The following is a 22,653-nucleotide window of genomic DNA, read 5'->3' as shown; positions in this document are numbered from 1 at the left end:
TGGCAGGCTTGCCCTCTCCGTGGCTGCAAAAACAAAACGGACTGAGATCGGGTGAATCCTCGAAAAGTACAACGCTAAGGAGGTCGGGATGGAAACATCAAAGTCGGGGTCGGGGAGCTAAGAAGGTAAAGGTAAACTCGTGGGACTAGTTGCTTGCTGGGACTAGTCTGTGAAGCAGTGTTGGGGGAGAAAGAGGACTCTTGCCCCGGGTGCTCGGAACTTCATTCGGGGATTTGGGGTGGGACCAGAAAACCAAAGGGCTTCGATTCGCAGCTCCTGGTGGACCCTGACCACCTCTAAACTATGTGGCGGAGCCTGCGGGGCGGGTTCGAGGTGGGTCTATCGGTGACTGTCCCACGTGCCACCCAGCCCATGCTGTTTTTGCCCGTGGGTGCGCGGGCGCTCGCAGCCCCGCGCGCCGTCGGCCCACGAACCCGGGAGGAGACGCTATGATGGCACGAGGGGAGGGCCAGGTGGGGAGGGCGGCATCATCACCCGGACTCCCACCCCGGAGCGGCCAATCTCGCTGCTTGCACCCTCTTCCCCTTCAGCGCGGGAGCCCCTCAGTGAACCCTCGCCCCATCTCCAACAGTGTAGGGCACACTGGTGGGAAAGTGGGTAAATAATTGGCCAGAGGCCCAGTCTCCTGGTTCTCCCTCGGCTTCTCGGCGGCCTGCCTGCGCGCTGGACAGCTGGGGCGACACAGACCCTCGGGAACCTGAGACCAGGTAACGTGGCCCCCGCCTTGTCCCTTGGCTCTAAGTCTGTGTCTTGCTGTTTGAGTCTCCCAGGGGTTGAATCGGTTTTCTCCAAATAACTTAACCGCTACCCCCCCCCAACCCCGCTTTTCTAGCTAGGGCCAGGAAGGGGAAAGGACCCCCCTCCTGCGCGCTGACCTCCGGAGCGCGCGGAGCCGGAGCGCACAGTGCACCTCCAAGCGCGGGGTCCCTGGCGCCCAGTCTGCGAGCGCCGAGAGTGAAGGAAGGACAGGGTGGGGAAGGCGGGGTATGGCTTGTTAGCAATCAATGGCTTAGCCCAGCTCCCCGCCAGAGCTACCGCCCATTCACCGTCTATGCAGGCACCAGCTGGCGGCAGCATCTTTAAGGTACGAGCTCCTGGAAGGCAAAGACCGGCTCGGGGGCGGGGAGCCCTGGGCGCGCCGCGGGACTCCAGCACTCCCGCTGTGCCCAAGCCTCAAGATGCTCTCGGCTTTATGAGATTCTGTTACGGCCGAGTCCTCCATTAACACCTCCTCTGATTATTGAGAGGTTGGAAGGGCTGAACGCAGCCTCAGAGCGTGTCTCCGGGCACCGGCCAGCATCGGTGCCCTCTGCCCACCACTCCTTCCTCCCTGCCCCTCCCGTTTGGAGGCATAAACAGAAAATAAAAGACAGGTGGAGGGAGCTGAAGGTCAGAGGGGAAGGATTTGGGTCAATTCCGAGAGAGAGAGAGAGAGAGAGAGAGAGAGAGAGAGAGAGAGAGAGAGAGAGAAAGAGAGAGAGATATTTTCAAGGCTTATTTATTTGGATTAACAGAGAACCCCTTGGCGAAACCTGGGGACCGGTCCGCTCCTCTGGCTGCCGCCTCCGGTTCTCCGTTGCCCAGGACCGGGTTATTGAGGGGGGCATCTGAACCTCAAGGTAAGATCCCGATATGGATTTTCTTGTCCGAGTGGTTTTCTACCCCGGTAGTGTGGCCAGACGGCCGTGCGCACCAGGAGCGCCTCGGACACCTACCCGAGGCTGGCGCGGCGAGCATCCCTGGAAGCCACTGGGTAGCTGAGGTTGCGGCGGGGAGAGCGGTTCCGACACGCCCCACCGGGTGGTAGGAGGCGCTTGGGGCCCTCGGACCAAACAGCCAGCCGTGCTGAAGGAAGGCTTTCTCTTCCAGGACAGCCACCGGAACGGCGTGATCACCTTTTGCTCTAAGAATGCTGAACGGCACCACTCTAGAGGCAGGTGAGTCCTATGCCAGCTCCCTTCCCATTTTTCTCTATCCTTTTTCTTGGGCCCTTCCCATTTTTCTCTATCCTTTTTCGTGTGTGTATGTGTGTGTGTGTGTGTGCACACACACACGCGTGTGCGCACCTTTATTGGGTGCGAAGGAAGAGGGGTGTGTGTTTGTCTTAGAAATTAAACCGCGCTTCGTCGGCTCTAAAACATAGTCTCGTTCAGTGTCCAGACAGGATTACTGATTTCTGCTTTTCCCTCCTTTTGCTGCTTCTTGAATGTCTCTGGCGTTCTACAGGGTGGGGGCGGTAGCGGAGGTCACGGTGACACAGAGCCAGTCTTCAGGGGCTTGAGGACGCGCTCGCGATCCTCCGCGGAGTTGCTGGGGGCGTTTCCCAACTGGAAGGGGTGGGGGCTGCCGAAAGACAACGTTTCTCGCCGCGTAGAGCTTAACTGGAAACTGGCTTCACCCAGTTTTTTTGTTCAATCCAAACCTCGCGCAGCCATTTCTTTGCGCGATCTCAGCGGACACAGTGCGGGACGCCTCCCTCTATTCCTGGGGCGACCGAGGGCCAACCACGCGGCAAATCTCGGGTAAAGGGGCTTCAGATTTCAGAAGCGCTGTGTTCTAGACTTGGCGGCCGCGGGGCTGGAAAAGAACCGCAGAAGGACCGAGGTTTGAAGGGAGCAAGAAGGCGGCGGGAAGCTTGGAGGGTGCGGAGGGTGTGCGTGGGCAAAGAGCGCGCTAAGGGCAGGGTGCTGGCGTGCCAGCTGCGCGGAGCAAACCTGGGCAAAGTGAGCAGCTGGGGCGCGCCGGCAGCTCTCTCTCTCCACGCAGTAGAGCTCCCGGGACCCCAGCTCCGCTCTGTCCATTTCCATCTGATCTTGAGCGAGGCCTTTCTGGTGGGATTGAATCAGAGAAGTGCCTGTGCAGCAGCCCCTGTCTGGCACTGCCAACCTTGGGGGTGGGGGAAGGTTTGCACTTAGAGATTCTCTATGTCCCCCGCCCCAGACTTCCCCTTCCCCCACTCCGGCCCCCAGACTTCCTCACCTCGCGCCCAGCGAGGCATCCAGGGCTGGGTGGCCTGGTGCGGAGTGCCCGGTTCCCAGCTCCAGGACAAAGCTGCCTTCCCACCACCCCACCTTAGGGTGTTCACAACCGTGCCAAAAGCAGGACACTGCTTAGGAGCTGCACCTTTCAGTCCAAAGGGGATCTTCAATTCCATAATAGGGGCTGATGGAAAGGTGACTGCTACCTTTTTTAAGGGATCTTGGCCTCCAAAATTCAGCTCAAAAGAGAAATTCAGTCTCCAGTTCTCTCAAGAGATGCAGGTTTGCTGGATTTTCTTCCTTCCTGGAGCCTAAAGCTTCTGAGGTTCCCTAGTCATCCGTTCCCTTTACTCCATTTCTCCTCCTGTCCAGAGAGTTTGATGGGGTTGGAACCCAGGAACAAGGTGCCCAAGCTCATTGCCTCTCCTAGAGATTGCAGACCTGGAAATCTTCAATTCCAGCTCCTCTATCCCACTGGAGAACAGTCACCCACTTTCCTGTTAGCAGTAGCCAAATAGGTGGCTGGTGGAACAGAAAGAAAAAAGTGAATTGCGTGTGCCTAAGAATGAGGGAGGGCTGCACCTTGCCAGGGTTCTGTTCCATTGCTCCTAATAGTTTTGACTTCAGAGAGGATGACTGCAGGTCTTATTCCTGGTGGGTGGAGGGAGATAACCTTGGGCACCTGACCCACTGAGAAAGGCAACAGCTCAGCCCCAGGAACTGAACAAGCCAAGCAGGAGCTCTCCACCTTTTATGGAGCTCCGATGGGCCTTTTTGCCCCAAGAAGGACCCCAGCCTATCCTCATGAGAGGGGAAGGAAGGCCAAGGCACAAAGATGCTCTCCTTATGGTGCTTAAAGTCCTTTGAGCATGATGGGTCCTGTTAAGGTAACTCCCAGGACTCCAAAAGACTAGAACACCTCAGGTCCCACACCCAATTCTTGGAGCAACCCACATCCCCATCTTCTCCTCTGAAAGGAACTGTGAGAGGGGACAGGGCTGGACAAATGGGAAGCAATTTCTGCAGAAATAACAAGGACCTCCAAACTCTATCAGCCCCCCTCCCCCGGCCAGCTTTAACTTTCTACAAACTTCCTGCTTTGGCTGAGAAGGAAGAATCCTTGCAGTTTGCTTCTTTATGGGAGGTAGCAAATCCCAGTTTATGCAGGAACTTATAACCTGAATTTTATAAGAAAAAGGACAAAGCTAGCATCCAAGCAGGTGCCCTGCTCTGCCAGTGCCTGATAGATGGCAACAAATAAGCGGGTTGGAACAGATGAATGAATGAAAGGCTGGGGGCGGTGGAGGGGGGCTGATGGAACTTCTGTGCTTGGCTTCCCTGGAGACTTCACAAAGTTCAAGCTTTTTCCTGGAGTTATTTGTTAAACTTTCTCTTCATGAATTCTCCAAAGTTTTATCTCTTGCAAGAAGGAAGTGGTGTGCTTGTGTTCTTTGTTGCCAAAATGAAGTAAGAACCAAACCCAATTCCAGACACCCCCCATATGCAAGGGGAGAAGAGTTTAGCCCAGAAACCAGACAAAACGGGTGCCTGGATTGAGGGTACTTGTTTACTTTTTCCCTGGGAGCTGCATGGGCTAACTGGGTGACGTTCTTCTGGAGACCCTTCTTCTCCTCCTCGGGGTCTGAGTGGGTTTAGCCGCTGGCTGGTGGGAAGGCAATCTGCCCCTTTGTGAGAGGACCTGTTGTCTATGAAAGTGCTGCTGCCCCCACCCTCTCCTAGGGGCCCTTGGGTTGTGCACGTGGGTTTGAAAAGCTCATTGATTTCCATCCAAAGGGGCTAATTACATTACTTACAGTAAATAGCAGCCCTGCTGTCCGGTAGGGCTGCCAAAGTGAGGGGGAGGTCTCCAGCTTAGTTCACTTGATTGGCTTCATTTTTGTGTGAAATTGTGTTTTATGAGCTGTATTCTGGCACCCGGAGGATCGTAACAGCGTCCAGTCTGCAAATAACATTATTTTTGACCCTGAGAAAAGAGCAAAGGGAAGCAGTGGAATTTGGGGTTTCGTGGAAGAGGTGACTCCAGCGGCTTCGGAGGATGATGCTTGGTCCAGGAAGTCGGGCCGCGGCAGCAAGAGTAGTGCCCTCCCTTGTCTCTTCCCTTCCTTCCTTCCTTCCTTCCTTCCTTCCTTCCTTCCTTCCTTCCTTCCTTCCTTCCTTCCTTCCTTCCTTCCTTCTTTTCCCTCTCTCCATCCCTCCTTGCCATCTTTCCTTCTTTCCTCCCTCCCTCGCCTCATTTTCTCCCCCCACCATCCTCATTCTCTCTCTCCCTTGTTCCCTTCCCTCTTCCTTCTTTCCTTTCACCCTCTCTTTCTCTTCCTTCATCTTTGCAGGATTGGCCACGGTTGCAAGTCAGGGGGAAGTGGGTCTGGCCCCAGGGACTCCAGTGAAGGATTCTGGCCTCGTCAGGACATAAGCCCGCGGTGTCTGTAAAGCCCGTGGAGAGCGGTGGGCAATAGAGGCAGGCCCGAGGCAGGGAAGGAGCGGAGGGCTACCTCCTCTCTCTGGTTAAAGCTGGATTGGTTCCCGCCAGGGCCCGCCGTGCTTTGGGCCCCTACTGGGCTTCTTATGATTTGAATGAATCGACAATATTAGAGTATTGTGGACACTTTTTAATAGGGCCAAGGAGGGGCTGCCACTAACAGGAACAGAGGCAGAGAGAACAATCCCACCTCTTGTGAGGTGCTGGACTGCCATTCTGCTTGTCAGCTCTCACCTTCCCCCTCCTCCACAGCGAGGAGCCCCTTTCACATCCTCCGAAATGTGTGGTGCATCCTGTTTTACAAGTCCCCTGTCCTGCAAGGGCAGCATGAAGAGAGCACATATGTAGGGCAAGTAGCTAGTCACTAGGGAGAAGGGGTGCCAAGCTCCACGGGAGTCTCTGAGTTGCTGACCACATTGTCAAGTGTCAGCCCAGACACTAGAATTGCCAGTTTTCCTGCCTACCTGAACTGGGTAAACGAATACATAACCCTAGCTCACACTTCTTGTCTACCTGAACCTCCAAGTCCTTGCTCTGTCCCTTACACTAATTTTTTCAATGAAAATCTTTTTACTAAAAGTAAACTCTAGAAACCTGGGCTCTACATGCCCGCTTTCACTTCAGGGGATGCTACGCCCCTGGAAGGTCATCCAGAAGTAGGTGACCCTCTGTTAATGAGTGAGTTGGGACAGGATGGATTGCAGACAGCTGCTTTGAAAAAGTGAGTTGAAGAAGAGATGGCAGGGAGAAGAGGAAGAATGATCTACATTTCAGTGAAGTGCATGTATTTTTTGTCCATTATTGACTTGTTTGTGGTGCTATTCCCATAGGGTAGGGATCAGAAATTGCACAAGAAGGAAACGCAGACTTGGAGCTGACATTCTGTACGTCATTAACTGGGGTCTGATCTTGAACTCGGACCAAATTGTTGGGCTCTCTGCCTCCTGCTCCGGGGTGGGGGACAATAAGGGCTCCTTTTCCCCCTTTGAAACACGACTGCTGGGAACTCTTAGGAGTGTGTGTGTGTGTGTGCGCGCGCGCGTGTGCGCGCGCACGTGTGTTTTTGGGGGAAGTAAATGCCTCCTCTTGCCTCCCCCTTCATCACCCCCCCCCTTTGTAATGTTTGTCCCCGCTTGCCCATCACCAGGGGGCTGAGAGGAGTATGACAGGTCTTTGTTGTCTGAATAAAAATCCGTGGCAGCTCCGGGGAGAGAACTCCTCCTACTAAATTATCAAAAATGGGCTGGCTTTAGTCTCTTAACAAATTGGACCCAGCTCCGGCAGGAGCAGTCCCCAACCCAACCTACAGGCACTGGGAACTTGCAAGCAGCCAGGGACCTCTGAAAATACCACTTCTTTTTCTTTCTTTGTGTTCAAAACTATTTTCTTTCTTCACCAGATTTTGTTTTCCTGCCCCCCGCTGCAGTTGTTTCCCATTAGTAACTCGATCTCTCAGAGCAGTGCGATTCGCCTTCTTCCTCTCCTTTCCCCTTCACCCGTGTTTGTTTTCTGCACATCTCCTTCGCGGAGCCACTGGGCTTGTCCCCCCCTTCTTCTGTTTTCTTTTCCAAGCAGACCAAATTTCCAATCTGTCTGCGGCTTTCTTCTTCCCTTCTCCCTCTTGCTTTCTGTCCGCGAGCCTGTCGGCGCTTTCCCACCGCCTGGCGCTCTGCGCTCCCTCCTGCTCCTTCACTCGGATGAGCTGAAAACCCCGGGCGTGTGTATATGGAAATAGTGGGGTGCCGAGCAGAAGACAACTCGTGTCCTTTCCGCCCCCCAGCCATGCTCTTCCACGGGATCTCCGGAGGCCACATCCAAGGCATCATGGAGGAGATGGAGCGCAGATCCAAGACCGAGGCCCGCTTGGCCAAAGGCGCCCAGCTCAACGGCCGCGACGCGGTAAGGAGGGCCCCGCGGCGCCCGCGGTCCCCGGCGCCCGCGCGCGCCCCGCGCAGCCGAGCAGCTTCCCTGGCCGGCCGAGGGGCGATGGCGGGGCGTAAGCGCGTCCTCTCTAAACTGGCGGGTGGGTTTTCTCCAGGCTGCTTGTCTGCGGGACAAAAAAAAGGGCCTCCCTTCGGATTTGAGACGTCTACACTGTCGAGACCCGAAGCTCGCTCCCCATCGGAGAGCTGGGCGTGCCGGGGAGTGAGACGATGGGATGCCCGCGTCCGCAGTCCTCAACTCGCGCTCCGGTCCCCCTCGAATCCCGGGCGCCTCCCGGGCGAGGCGCAGAGGCCAGAGGGCCAGCTGGGCGCGGGCCTTGGGCAGACGGAGCGCTGCCAAGGAGGCCCAGACAAGCAGGAGCCCTGGCGGCACCCTCTGGGGTGCAGGACGGCACCTTTGCAGTGGACTGAACAGACTGGGCCACTCGCGAGGTTCCGGACTCTCGGATCTAGGCACCCCCAAAATGAGCGTTTTTCGTGGCCTCTGGCAGTCCGGTTCGCCTCTCTAGCGAGACAATCCTGCGTTCAGCTCCCCAATAGAGCGGATGCAACGTGTAGCGGGAAATGGAATTAGAAAACACACACACACACACACACACACACACAAAACCCAAAGGAGCGGGGCACGTAGCCCAAGAGGGAGGCAATTCTAACCTTTACCCGATATAAGCAGCGACCACTGTCACTATTATTCATAATACAAGTCACTTCTGCTTTATCAAGTCAATACTCTAGAGCTGCTCTTTCCCACTTATCAGCTGAAGAGGGAAAACTACAAAAGTCTCCGGAAATGATTTCAGCCCAACAGAACTGTGTATCCACCCGGGAGACTGCTCTGGGCGAGTCGGCGGTGTTTCGGGGCCCGCCACGTCGTGGAGTTGGTGGGCGCTTCCACATTTGCAACATGATTTCAGGGTATGGGTGGGGGGAACTGGTCTGAGCAAAGGGCGAAACTTTCCTTTCCCTTTCCAGGCCCGCTAAAGTTTCGTGGAAGTACTGCAACACATTTTTGCTAGTCTTGAGGGAAAAGTCCAGAGATTAACTCGCCCCCCTCCGCCCCCCCCTTCTGTGGCTATCCTATGTAAAAACAAACAAACAAACAAAAAAAATAGCATCCCAAACCGGAGTTTCTCGGCGGGCTCTCTAAGGTGAGGTTTTTCCATCGTTGACCGCATCGGTAGGACGCAGGCGGGAACTTAGGCAACTGCGATTTTCAGGACAAAGATCTCCTGGGATATTGATGCCTGGGTCGGAGGGACGACCGTGCAGAGGAGACCAGACAGCGGACCCTCCCGGGGAACAAGCACTTTACACCCTTTGTGGGAGAAGGACCCATAACCCCGAAAATTAGAGGAAAACGAGATCTGCCAAGAATATTACGATCAAAGCAATGTCAACCAAACTATGAGCGCACACATTATCTTTCCCTTCCTTTCCATTACAACGCTGCCTGGGAGATTTTAGTGAAACAGAAAAATGTAATATTGTTTGTTTAAGAAAACAATAGGGGTTCGTTCAAATCTCCTTTACGCTCCCGAGTAACAGTTTCCGTTGTCTTATTTTGTGCGGTTAAAATCCACCATTTTTAGCTTGTAATTATTCGAGTTCGGGAACATTCAAAACTGTGGTTAATGCGCTCCTAGACCCTTTAAAAGGCGGCTCGAGATGGCTGGTCTTTTAAGTGAATAGTCCCGGGAGGACACGAACGCGGGGTTCAGGCAGACGCCGCGGAAAGGCAGCGAGCTGCGACGGGGACAGTTACAAAGGTCCCCCCGACGTTTGCCTTTGCACGTGGTCCAGGCCGTAGGTGCGCTGGGGGAACCGCTTGGGCTCGCGCGGGGCGGGGGAAACTTCGCTTTGTGCCGCCCCACCCGGCGCCCTCCTCAGCCGCGCGGTGTGTTTGCCTTGCAGGGAATGCCCCCGCTGAGCCCCGAGAAGCCCGCTCTGTGCGCCGGCTGCGGGGGCAAGATCTCGGACAGGTACTACCTGCTGGCCGTGGACAAACAGTGGCACCTGAGGTGCTTGAAGTGCTGCGAATGTAAGCTGGCCCTCGAGTCCGAGCTCACCTGCTTCGCCAAGGACGGTAGCATTTACTGCAAGGAGGATTATTACAGGTATTGCGCCCCTGACCCTTACGCACCGGTTTCACCTGGCGGGCCAACCAGCCCGACGTTTGCCTGGAGCCGAAGAGTCCCCTGTTTGTCCCCCCTACCTTTCGCCCTTTGGGGGTTCAGTTGTCAGTCCCCAGACCAAGGAAGTCCACTGCAATCGCCTTCGAGTTTCCATCGCCCCCAGACAGGCAGTGAAGAAGGGTGAGACGGACACCCCAGGTCTAGAGCTTATCAATGCAGATCACGCATAGGGGAGCGGAGGGGTGTGTGTGTGGGGTACAGTTCGCAGCTTATTTGAGGGAACCTGGGGAAATCCCGGAAGATGCAAACGTATGCGTCTCCGTCCTCCGAAACTAGAGCATTTTTTTTTTTCCGTTTACTACGAACTGGCAAGGTCCACGTCTTGCATCTTAACTGGCGGCCCCGGCGGCGGCAGCAACAAGGTGTTGGGTATTTCTCGAGGATGGCGGGGAAACCATGTAAATGACCATGGAGAGGAATAAGTGCCTTTGCCCAAACCCAAGCCACTCAATCCCGAGTTCCCTTTACCGCCCCTTAAATCCGTGCCCGCCAGACTGGTGAGTAAACTCAGCGGCAGGCGTGTTTATTGACTCTGCCGGGTTATGTTTCTGGACTGGGAAACACACAACTTCGTGCAGATGCGCTAGCTCCCCTCTCAGCCCAGGAGAGAGAGGTGGCTAAAAAAGACTAAGCTTTTCTCTGCAGATTTGTCATTTTCCCGAGACTGTTTTAACGCTTTTACGCACACGCACACATCTATAAGTAATAATCCTCTCCCCGCCTACAGTTCTTAGACTGTTTGTAATCGATGAAACGTTTTTCCTTGGTATCGCAATTTAATATTCGTTCGATAGCACTGTGAACTAGTGCAGGCTTCTTTTTAATCTCCACTTTACAGAGAAGGAAAGTGAGGCTCAGTTACCCGATTCCTCTAATTTTAATGTAAGGATTTTTTGTCCTGGTTCAACAGCACAGTTCAATAAACAAATAAAATTAATGTCTAAGTGGGGCCGTGTCCTCTCCTCTTGGAGCCTCTCACCCCAATTTGTCTGTCTTGGGGCACTGCTAACCAAGCTCCAGGAGTGGGAAATGCCTTTGCCTCAAACAGAGTCCTGACTAGTCTGTTTCCTTCTAGAAGGTTCTCTGTGCAGAGATGTGCCCGCTGCCACCTTGGCATCTCTGCCTCCGAGATGGTCATGCGCGCCCGAGACTCTGTCTACCACCTGAGCTGCTTCACCTGCTCCACCTGCAACAAGACCCTGACCACAGGCGACCATTTTGGCATGAAGGACAGCCTGGTGTACTGCCGCGCGCACTTCGAGACCCTCTTGCAAGGGGAGTATCCACCGCAGCTGAGTTACACCGAGCTGGCGGCCAAGAGCAGCGGCTTGGCCCTGCCTTACTTCAATGGCACTGGCACCGTGCAGAAGGGGCGGCCCCGGAAGCGAAAGAGCCCAGCGTTAGGAGTGGACATCGTCAACTACAACTCAGGTGGGCCCCTGCCACCAGTCCCCTCTCCAACAGCCCCAGCCTCCTGCCACTGGAGGGATTCCAAGGATGGCAACTCAACCCCAATCCCAAGACTCAGTTGGTAGAGGGTGCTTAACTTAACTTTACTTAACCAGCCTCTTCTCTCACTGCAACTTCCTTTCAGAGAGAGAGAGAGAGAGAGAGAGAGAGAGAGAGAGAGAGAGAGAGAGAGAGAGAGAGAGAGAGAGAGATATGCAGAGGGGAAGGGAGAAAGGCATTTATTTAGGTTATGGCAAAAAGCACATTCATAACCAGGGGACTGTGATGACTCCTCCAACAGGCAGAGCCAAATCCTTGTTGCCCATTAGTTAATGAGCCCATTAGTTTCTGGCTCCCAATTGGAACAAAATAGCCCCAGGGCAATTCCTGTGTGGAAGCCAAATTATAGATACTGGAGGAGGTTTTCCTAAATACTGACTTTTTTTTCAGAGCCCAACCTCAGTCTGTTTAGAGGGGGCAGAGGCTGTGGTCACCAGCCCAGAGTTAATCAGGAACACAGTTGGCAAGAGTGTTGAAACAACCAAATCCCTGATCTTGGTAAAAAGCAGCTGTAGGGGTGGGAACCACTCTCCACAGCTGAGCTGGCCTGCCCTTCCACAGGTCAGAGTACTCATGCAGTCAGCTCCATTTCTGTGTGATAGGCCCTTGGGACATTCAGCTCCCACACCCCCCAAAGAACATGGAGGTCAGGTCTGTAGGGGAGGCTTAGTGCTGTCTTTCTGGCTTCTCTTCTATGCTCCGCCAGGCTTCTCTCTTAATTAAAAACAAAATGCAGGCAGGCAACAGGCTAAGAGCACCATTTCTTCCTTGGTTGGGGGATAAACCCCTCATATATCAACCCGTCAATTCCTTAAGGTTGGTAGCTTGCCTCTTCCCCATCTCTGAGGTGAGGATGTTGGGGTCCAGGGGCCATCATGTAACAATGGACAGGATGGAAGCTCTTTCTGATTTCCATTCCCTAAGAAAAGTAATTCCAGAAAGTCCTAGGCTAACATTTTGGGGAGCCCAATGATTGATTCAACTGCTCTCACTTCCATGTCCTGGCATGGCTGAGCATCTCAGCAGGTAGGAAATTCAGGTCAGGGGAATCCATTCTGTTAGAAGGGGCTGCCCTGTAGCAACACGACTACTAACCAAAGGTACCCTGATACCAGCCAAAGCATGGACATCCCAGAGCATGGATCTTGCTTGTCTATCTTTTGCAGTTGCAATGCCTTTTATGGTGCCTGATTGTTGCTCAATATGAAGGACAGATATCCAGCTAGATAAGTGATTTGCCCAAGGTCACACAGCCAGTAGAAATGAAGAATCCTATTCTGAGCACAGAGTTTTCAAGGGAAGTCACAAAAGATCAGCAAACTCTCTCCAGCCCACTCTGCAGCTCCCTTTTGGAGGTTCTCTGCCAATTTAACTGAAAAGGACAAATCTGTGCCAGGCAGGCACAGTGTTCCTAGGAGAGTGGGGCCGGCTGCACTTGTCCCTAAGGAACCCATGCCAGGGTGTCCAGACAAGGGAAAAGGGCCAGCTGGCTGCTCAAGACCCCACAAGGATTGAATTGTGTTAGGGTAGCAGGGCAGTCATGAGTTTGGCTAACCTTTGAGGGAGGGTCCTAGCCTCACCCTTGCCCCAGCTGCATGTCAGCAAATTCTTTGGTGAGGGACCACTTTGGCCATTTCTTGTACTTCCTCTCCTCTGATGTGTGGTCTCTGGGGTAGGACAGGCTGGGCACTAGTTGTTCTTTGTTAATAGAAAATGACATTGGAATTTTGAGCCAGTCATCAAGGCTCCAATGCCCTAATGAGAGAGAGAGAGAGAGAGAGAGAGAGAGAGAGAGAGAGAGAGAGAGATTCTCACACATCACTAGCCAGTCTTTTGGAAAGAGTAATCCCTCAGGCTGGAGAAGTCTGCAAGAACAGAGGAGATTTCTAGCCAAATAGCAGCAAGCCTGAATTTTAGCTTTTTATTTGATTGAATTAGCTCAATTTGAATTTTCCTTGGATTTACTTTAGGTTAGAAAGAGCAGAGGAGCTTTACTTGTCTGAGGAGAACTGAAGAGTACAAATTTATTTCTTCAAAACAATGAAACTCTTCTTCCACTTAGGTATTTAGTTTGCAAATTAGTACCACTATAAGGTTATTGAGAAAGTGGCTGCTATCTTGCTCCTGAAGGAGTAAAACTTGCTGACGCCTCCTTGACCCTCAGGAGCATGCATACCACACCACTAATAGTTCTGAAATCTTTCAATTAACATCATCCCAACCTTTCTGAACTTTTCCAGAGATACCAGTAAATAGTATATATTTCTTTATCATCTGATGAAAACAATCTAGAGAAATTGGTTTAATGATGCCTGACCAGAAGTCCATTCATCATTTAAAAAAATTTATGTATCTAATGTTGTTTGTTACAAAACTAGCAGAAGAAAAACTTTAGCAAATTAAAAACATGTTAAATACATCTGATCCACAATTTTAGCTCACTAATTTTTTCTTTCTTTGGATCTTAGTTTGTCATCTCTTTTTAAATGTAACAGGCCTCAGAAGAATAACACTTATACAAAATAAATATAATTTATAGGTTGATTAATTTTCAAAAACATGCACAGAAAATATGTTTATGATTCAAAGGCTCTCAGCGAAGAAGTGAATCTTGGCAGTGATCAGTTAGTGCTTGATATAAGAAAAATAAATATGCTTTTATGAAATATTCCTAATTTGCTTTATACCTCCTTGTGCAGATATCAGGATGATATTTCAAAAAGAGAGGTGGAAAATTTATTTGGAATGCTGAATTGTAATAAAGCCCTCCAGGTGTGAGAAAATTTAGTCCAGGATAGGAAGGATAGGTAATTTGGTGTTAATAGAGAAACTGAATTTTTGACATTTCTGGAAATCTCCCTTCTGTAAATAAATTTTTCCCATTCAAACTTCAAAAGTGCTGGTTAGTTGTTAAATTAGCCTGGCACTGACCCCTAGTGGTCTCTCAGGGAGGTAACACACTTTCCTAACAGAAAATCATGTTACATAGGCAACCATTTCCTAAGTGACTGGAAAAGAATATTTCGATTTTCTAGCTAACTTTCTAATGCCAGATGTATATCTATAAGTGGGTGTTTGAGACAATTTTGAGAGGGTCATAATTTCTTCTCATAATTCAGGGAGAAAAAACCCTATAGCTTTAGAGGTAGACGCTGGGGGAAACGCAGTCACTTGCAAGTTTACATAATACATTTATAGTTAAACATAAGTAATTTAGCATAATTCATTGAGTTACCCTGTAAAAGAAATATATTGTTCTATTAAGTTGCATCATATAAGTGATAACACAGTCATAGGAAAGCCATATAACCTATCTCCTTATATACTGAACTGTATTCTCTGTGGAAACAAGTCTCATAAATGTTAATGTGTTAACAATCTCTCCTGAGTTTTTAATCAGCAATATGGACATAGAAATCATATTCATAAAAATGATTTTATCAAACCTTTCTATAATTACTTTTCATAATTTGCATTTAAAAAATGAATGATTATATAGTTAGGTTAGGGGTCCTAGTCATTTCTAAGAAATATAGCTGGGGAGAATGGCTAAGAGCATTATTTAAACACAAGTTGAGTTTTCTATCCCAAGTGTAATATTCAATTTGACATGCTGTTCAGGAAAAGTTACATATTACTCACAAATGAAATCTTATTTGAAGAAGCTTCTAGTGACTAAGGTGTGCCTCTTTGCCCATTTTGTTGTAGCTACATTTATAATGTAGCTGCTACAAATTCTTGCTGTGAAATATAGCTCAGTTTACTGGAGAAAAGTACAATTTTATGGTAGGTCATAGAAGCTGTAACATCCATTTGAGGATATGAAAGTGCAGTTCTGTAGAATATTTGAACCTGGCATATCCCCACTGGACTGATAGAATATCAGGATATCCTATATAGGATAAAATGTAAAGTATATTTTCTCCGTTATCTGTGAGTATTTGATACCCTTTTTGGTGGGGTTTAAGAAGTGTATGTTCAAGATCTGAATATGTATACCTGACTTGGATTCCATTTGATTTTGCATCAATAGTAACATACTTTTATTGATGAACAAAGATGCAAAATCTTGATTGCATGCTTGTTGAGTTCTTGGTCCTGTGTTTAAGTTAGGGAACCCACAGGTGAATATACTATGGCCTTTTCCTTAATAAACTCATCTGCTCTTTTGCCAAATATCCCCCCCCTATGTATATATCTTATGGAAACCTATATATGCCTGCTCTTGTCGTATTATGAAGAATTTCTTGTTAAGTGGATTTTGTGGTGCTACTGACCTCTTGGTTGATGACTTTAAAGACTACAATGTTCTTGTATATATTCTTATATATACAAACATTGAAAATATTTTTAAAAAGTTATTCTAACTAGGGTCCTCCCTGGTGGCACAAGGAGTTAAGCGTCAGCACGATGAAGCAATCTGCAGCTATTGCAGCATGAGTTTGATCCCCGGCCAGGGAGGTGACCCACATGGCACAGCAGACCTTTCGTGTCTCACCTGCTGCTCCCCTCAGCAGTGTTTTTCAGTCAGTCTGCCTGTTCTGCTCCCCACTCTGTCTCTGGTGAATCCTCTCACAACACCCCCACCCTGCACCTCTGGCCTGTACCCCAGTTCTTGTATTCATAAATAAAATAAGTTTAAAAAGTTTATTCTAACTAGAGCATAACAAGCAAATCAATTTTTTATCAAGCAAAATGGAAGAGCAAATATTAAGAGATACTTCACTTTCTTCAAGATTCGATTTTCTTCCCTCCTCACCTCAGTGATATGATCAGATGATTTTAGAGATTTTATTATAATAGAGGATAATCAGATCTGCATATACATGAGATAAGATATACACATCAGATAAAAATAAGGTTTGAGGAAAAATTTCCATGCCCTTTAAGGTATGAAGTTGACTGAGTCAGTAAATATTTAGCAAACTGTTTTCATTTTGTAATCATATTTCCTAAGCAGAGTCAGTAGGTTATTGGAAATGACCTTTTAAATGTTTAACTTTACATCCTGGGGATAATGACATTCAGACTGATTTCAAAGGCTGAGTTATTTGGCCCTCAGTGCTGAGAAGGGCTCTGCAAGGGGAGAGACGATGCCACTGTCTCTCTGCCAAGCCAACCATGGGCACAGCTCAAATCCCAGTCACACACACCTAGAGCAAAAGGGCCAAGATCTGAGCCTAGAAATATGCACCATTTGTGTCTCTGAACTGTGAGCTGTGGGGAGTGCTTCAGGCATGAACCAAGTGAAGAGATATGTGGACTCATTTTCTTTCAGAAATATTTATTAAAATAACTCCAAGGGAAAACTGTTGTCTTCCTGGTATAGCCCTGTGCTAACCAGATATCACTAAAAGTCCTCAGAAACAATCTTTCTTATGATTACTTACAAAATCTACAATTTTTTATTTTGTGACTTCTCTTTATCCAGCCTCCTTTTAATTTTTTCCTGATTGAGAATACTAGGAATATCAGAAAAAGCTAAAATATTGGAATGGACACAATTCTTCTTTAGTAGTGGGGTCTCAGAAATTTGCATATTTGAAGGAACCGAAATGACTAGTTCACTGTATCCCCTGTGACAAAACAACAACAACAGTATTTTCAGATATATCTGGAGAATGTCTCATTCCTCAAATAGGACAAAATGTGGAATCTCTAAGAACGCTCTCTCTCCCATTCTGTGTTTGTGCGTGTGTGGCGGCAGTGTGCTGATATCCACAAATATATCAGAAAAGGATTTTTAGTTTTCACTCTTGGAAGTTTCTCTCACTCCCACAACTTACAGCTTATTAATTTTTCCAAGTTTTTTCAGCAACGGCTAAGCAAAAGAGATTTATCTAATGTTTTTCTATTACATAACTCCAGTCACGTCCACATTAACAGAGTAGTTAGGCTGACTTTGGCAATTAACCTCTTTCTTTTGTCTAGACATTGCTCATAATTGGGTCGACAGCCTTTTCCACTGTGGCTTTATTATCACAGCATTATCATACAGCTGCCGTCATGTCAGCTCATGCAAGAGCTTCCATTGAGCACTTCTCTCTTCACTGTTACTGCAACAGGTTGTAACGAGAATGAGGCTGACCACTTGGACCGGGATCAGCAGCCTTACCCACCCTCGCAGAAGACCAAGCGCATGCGCACCTCCTTCAAGCACCACCAGCTCCGGACCATGAAATCCTACTTTGCCATCAACCACAACCCAGATGCCAAGGATCTCAAACAGCTTGCTCAGAAAACAGGTCTGACCAAAAGAGTTTTGCAGGTAAGAAACTCCCCCTTGTCAGTAAAAATAGTTTTCTTCCCTGTTGAGAGTGATACAGATATTTCCTGTACTGTGTCTCATTAGTTTACCTTAGTCATCTCCCTAGAGGGTATTGAGATTTTTGCAGGGGCTTCCCAGAGGGTGCCCCACAAAAGATCCAGGGTCTTTTAAAATGCAGCCACATTCTCCCTACGGATAGAAAGATGGGTCCACCAGAGCCAGGATAGTTTGCCTCACTGCTCTGCAAAAGCAGGTGATGTTATTTGCACAAGCTGTGGCTATAGAGCTGTCCATTTTGTTAGGTTCAGTGCATGTACTTGTGCTGTCACTTTATTCAGCAAACTCTTGTCAACTTCATTCACATGTTATAACCTTCTCAATTCAGGTAGACCCTTTTTTCAATTTCTAAAATGCGCAAGTATGGTTAGTGTCTCAGTAGCCAATTGGTAGTGTCTATTTTCCCATGTTCACAAACCATACTTAGAAACTAAAATACTTGGAGTTAGCGTTGCTATACAATCATTTCCCTAAACTCATCACGAGAAAATACAATTCACGAAATTACAGCAGGTTCCTGTGAGTCACCTCAGCAACAAATAGCAAGGCATTTTAAATTCCTCCTACTAGATTCTGGCTGCTGAGGGTCTGTAGCACTACTGAAGTTTTCCCGACAGAGTAAGAATTCTTACTGTGTGCTAGATGTTCATTTCATATGAGTGATTCTTACTTTGCAAACTTTCCATGACCCTGCCTCTCTTCCTTCTCAAAATACAACAACGAGGGAGGAATGAGGTTGTATTTCTCCCCCTTTATGTCTGTGCCTTCATTTCATGGTATCTCCACTTAAGCACCCATTGTCCCAAGTGACACTTCTTATTGCTGGGAGGGAATATGCACAGTCAAGAGATTCTAGTACTACTTGAATGACAATGTTTTAAAAGAAAGCCAAAAAAAAAAAAAAAGAAAGAAAAAGAAAAAAAAGAAAAAAAAAAAGGAAAAGAAAGGGGCCCTTCCCCCAAGAAAAACAAAAATATATATTTAAAAAGAGCAACATATACCCCCCAAAAACAGAAAGGAAAAAGGAAAAAAAAAAAGGAAAGAAGAAAAAAAAAAAAAAGGAAAGAAGTATAAAAACAAACATCGGTAAAGAAATCAATTGGGATTGGTTTGCAGGTTTGGTTCCAAAACGCCCGAGCCAAATTCAGAAGGAACCTTTTGCGGCAGGAGAATGGGGGTGTTGATAAAGCTGATGGCACGTCGCTTCCGGCCCCGCCCTCAGCAGACAGCGGCGCTCTCACTCCACCCGGCACTGCGACCACTTTAACAGACCTGACCAATCCCACTATCACTGTAGTGACATCCGTGACCTCTAACATGGACAGCCACGAATCCGGAAGCCCCTCACAAACTACCTTAACGAACCTTTTCTAACATTGGTTTTCTTTTTTGAATTCTTCCTCTTCTTTTTATTATTATTCTAATTATTATTATTTTATTATTTACAAGAAATTTTTTTTTTCCTAACCCACACGATATTTGGGAAATAAAAACAACAGCTTGGTGTGTAGCATCTGCAGCCACTTGGCAAATGAGTTTACAGTATTGTCTCCTTTACGAAGTGTATTTTTTTTTTGTCTACAAAGTGTATTTGGATTTTTAAAAATTAATTAGATCTTTCAGTTGGTAAGGGGAGCTTTTGAATCATTCTAATAAGTGCCTCTTAAAATTGTATGTTACTTATTTCCAGAATCTCGGAGGAAAAAAAAAAAAAGAGTGGTATTATGATTGGCAAATAATTCCAGTTAAATGATTAGGTTAATAAACAATCAGATAACTAATGAAAGTTATTTTTTAAAAATTTTGCAATTGTATGTGTGCTTATGGAACTTTGAAAACTTCGTAGTTTTTTATTTTAAAACTGAGAAAATGTTTTCTTTCTTTTTCTTACAAATGAGGAATATGATTAAACAAAAGCATCCACAATAACAAAAAGCATTAATAATTCCATATATTATAGACTATGGGAAACATTTTTCAAGAAATATGTCTTCCTTAGTCATGTACAACTCAAGACACATTTTTAGTTAGTTGTTGACTTTTCAATGTTTGAAAAATACTGAAACTCCCTGTGTATTCATGAAACTTTCAGATATAATTTGAAAATCTATAATTTCAACATTCTAAAGCTAAAAATGATAACTGTGAAACCATTCTTTCTAAATTATCTTTCCTGGGGAAAATGGAAATAAGCAAAATATAATTTTTTAAGAAGTCAAAAATCAGTATAATTGAATTGGTAAGTCTAGTAATTAGCTTCAGCTGTACCATGATATTGTATCTGACATTCTTTATGAGTAACATTAAAAAAGAACTTAAAAGACTAATACCAACAATGAGAATTCTTTGGTTTTGAGTTGCTTTTTTTTTTTTTTAACTTTGGCACAGGTTGAAAATATCTGTCAGAAAAAAATGTTTCTGATATTAGAGATTTGAAGTGATTAGTCTTAAAGTAGATAAACTCAGAAGCCTCGTGGATGCTGATCTAAATATATTTCCTAGTTTACAGTAGCATTTTTTTTTTCTTTTAACTTAAGCTAAAATCTTAATGGTCTGGGCAGTGGTGAATGTTCATCTATATGCTTCTGTTGTAGTTAAATACCAATTAGATTGTGGATTTCCTAAAAAAAATAAAAATAAAAAAGTCAAGATATATGTCTTGCTTTAGTGGATTGTTAAGAATAACTTTGCACATATTCTCCACTTTTTGGACCCCTTAAATCTCCTCTGGCGGTCAAAGTGGCTATTTAATAGAACTTAAGGTGTCCTTCTGGCTGTATAAATGTGTGGTTACATATTGACAGTTCACTGCCCACATTAAAGTGCATTATTGTAACTTTTGCTCAGGGTCTTTAGAAAATTAGCACAGAAAGTAGCTTATTTTTTAAAAAAAAAGATGATGGAAGATAAGTTAACACTGTAACAGAAGAAAGGTGTGATTGCCATTATATATTTAGCAAGTGTGGTTATCATCTTATATGGAGCTTAAATCTTGACTTTTCATATTTCTATTACATTTTGGGCATTTACCACTAACCAGACCAAACAACCTTGGTAAGGCTGAGATCTTATTAATACACTTTTACAGGTAAAATATTGATACTTATAAATTTTGTTCTTTGACAGAACAATATATGGTACTATAGATCTACTTTATTAAGTAGACTACTTATAACTCAGTTCTCCTATGTGCCTTATGATATAACTTGGAAGTAAGTTTGTGAAAATCAGGATATATGTGTTGTTTGTTAAATTAACTGTTTTAAACCCTTTTGACACCTCACTAGTTTTGTACTGTTTTACCTCTTATTTCTGAAACTCTTTTTATGGTGTATCCTGTTAGAGGGGACAAACATGTCATAGAAAGCAGTTGTGCACTCTTTCAAATATAGTTGATAAATTCAATAATCTTATATATTGAGCTTCGTGTTTATAGTACAGTAAGTGGTCTAGAAAAATTGTCCATGTTTCTTTGTTTATTGATAAATGCATTGTATAGAAACTATCTCCCCTAAATATTTATGGACCAAACAATTGTGATATATCCTATTAAATTTGTGTGAATAAACCATTTTGAATCTAAGGAGTTTTATTTCCAATCAGTTTTATTTAAGGTTTGACGGCACTAGTGTATTTCCTATATATATATATGTGAAAGTGATTAAAATGGTAATACAGAGTTTAAAAAATATTCAAACATACAAATAGCTTTTAGATTTCCAAACTTCTAATTCATTTTAAATGTCCACACCATGGCATACGCAATGTAATTCAACTTAGAATTACCTTTAAATATTGCTCATAATAAAAGTAATGCCCCACCGATTTGACTCAATCCAGTTTTTAGAATTAAAAAGAGATAATTAGCCAATAAAGTAATTGCATGAAAAGAAACCTTAAATATGATTAAGATTTAATATTAGGTCTATTGAGCACAAATGGATATTTGTAAATCTAAATAGAAATTGCAGACCCCTAAAAGCCAAGTTGCTCTGTAGTTAATAAATTGTCACTATGATTTTTTTCAGGGAGAACAAATCTTGGGGCATTACAGCCAAACATCCCGACGTTTGAAAATTCCCTAAAGTATTAAAGGAAGGGGAAAAGTTTGATCGGAAATCCACTGCAGTGAAGACAAAGACAATATTAGGTTATGATAATCATACATTTAAAAATCTATTGAGCCAAAAAAAAAAAAACAGAGAGAGAGAGAGAGAGAGAGAGAGAGAGAGAAAGAGAGAGAAACTTAAATGTCATTTACTGAATGTCAACCAAACTTCTGTTCTTTATGGTGTCTAATGCAAATGAAGGCTTAAAAGTATGTGCTTTAAAACGAAATTAGATAAACCGTGTATAAACCAGAGCAACCTGGCAGTAATATGCCCACCCCATATTTGAAGAAAATTTACTGACAAAAAGAATTCCACACATTTGTCAAGCACAGTAGTTGTAAAATAAAGGTCCAAAAACATTCATTTCACCTGCTTGCTAATGTGTATTAGTCCTATCTGTTAATGGCATTTTCCAATTGTAAATTCAAAGAAAAACTATCACTCATTTAAGAGTATAGGGAACAAAACCCAGTAATTTTAGTATTATTGTTTATTACTTCCTTTTTAAACAGAAATCTCTGCATGCACTTTTACATCTGTCACTTCTAGTGTACACCTCTGTATGATGAATTCTCTTTGCTGTTTCTTGTATGATAAGTAGCTTTCATTAATAAACATTTTATTTGATGCAAATATAGTTAAATTTATGTTAAACATACACTGTTGAAATTAATTTTTAACACTGTCTTAAGAGGCAGCACAATGCATTTCCAACTTGTTATACCTAGGAAAAAATCCAAACAACATAATCAGGTTAAATACTGGTAGTCTAGGTTAAAATTGCTTACTTGGCTTTTAACATTTTATGACTTTTTGTTTGTTGTATTCAATTGACACATATATTAGAAATGAGAAAACAAAATCCAAATTACACAAAAACAAACCTCAAAATACACTATCATGCAAAATCTCAGCAACTTTTTTAGATTAGGGTAAAATTTCTAGGTCCTCTGTAAGTTTACATGTTTGCTATGCAATGAGCAAATTCCTGAAGTATACACATATTTTCTGAACTATGAAAGGAGCCAGTCTTTGCATAGTTCAACTTACATATGATATTACAAAAAAGGAGC

General features: G+C 45.7%; 1 protein-coding gene across 4 annotated transcripts; it reads left to right on the top strand.

Annotated features, from left to right (window-relative positions):
* Positions 1 to 1,927: 1,927 nt before the first annotated feature.
* LHX9 (LIM homeobox 9) lies at positions 1,928 to 21,553 on the top strand (the record flags this gene model as incomplete). Of its 4 annotated transcripts, none has more annotated exons than XM_084246153.1 (6): positions 1,928 to 1,958; positions 7,280 to 7,398; positions 9,354 to 9,556; positions 10,710 to 11,065; positions 17,209 to 17,411; positions 18,585 to 19,112. In XM_084246153.1, 6 exons carry the CDS (start codon positions 1,931 to 1,933, stop codon positions 18,840 to 18,842), a joined length of 1,167 nt encoding a protein of 388 aa, XP_084102279.1. The 4 variants fall into 4 exon arrangements, with proteins under 4 accessions (XP_084102279.1, XP_084102278.1, XP_084102277.1 ...); XM_084246152.1 differs by lacking the exon at positions 18,585 to 19,112 and adding an exon at positions 21,497 to 21,553 and having other exon boundaries at positions 1,931 to 1,958; XM_084246151.1 differs by lacking the exons at positions 1,928 to 1,958; positions 18,585 to 19,112 and adding an exon at positions 21,497 to 21,553 and having other exon boundaries at positions 7,225 to 7,398.
* Between the last annotated feature and the right edge of the window lie 1,100 nt (positions 21,554 to 22,653).

The sequence above is a fragment of the Talpa europaea genome (genome assembly GCF_964194135.1).
Source record: "Talpa europaea genome assembly, chromosome: 10".
In the NCBI taxonomy this organism is placed as follows: Eukaryota; Metazoa; Chordata; class Mammalia; order Eulipotyphla; family Talpidae; genus Talpa; species Talpa europaea.
The sequence above is the reverse complement of the archived record's forward strand: the minus strand, read 5'-3'. Positions and strand labels throughout refer to the sequence as shown.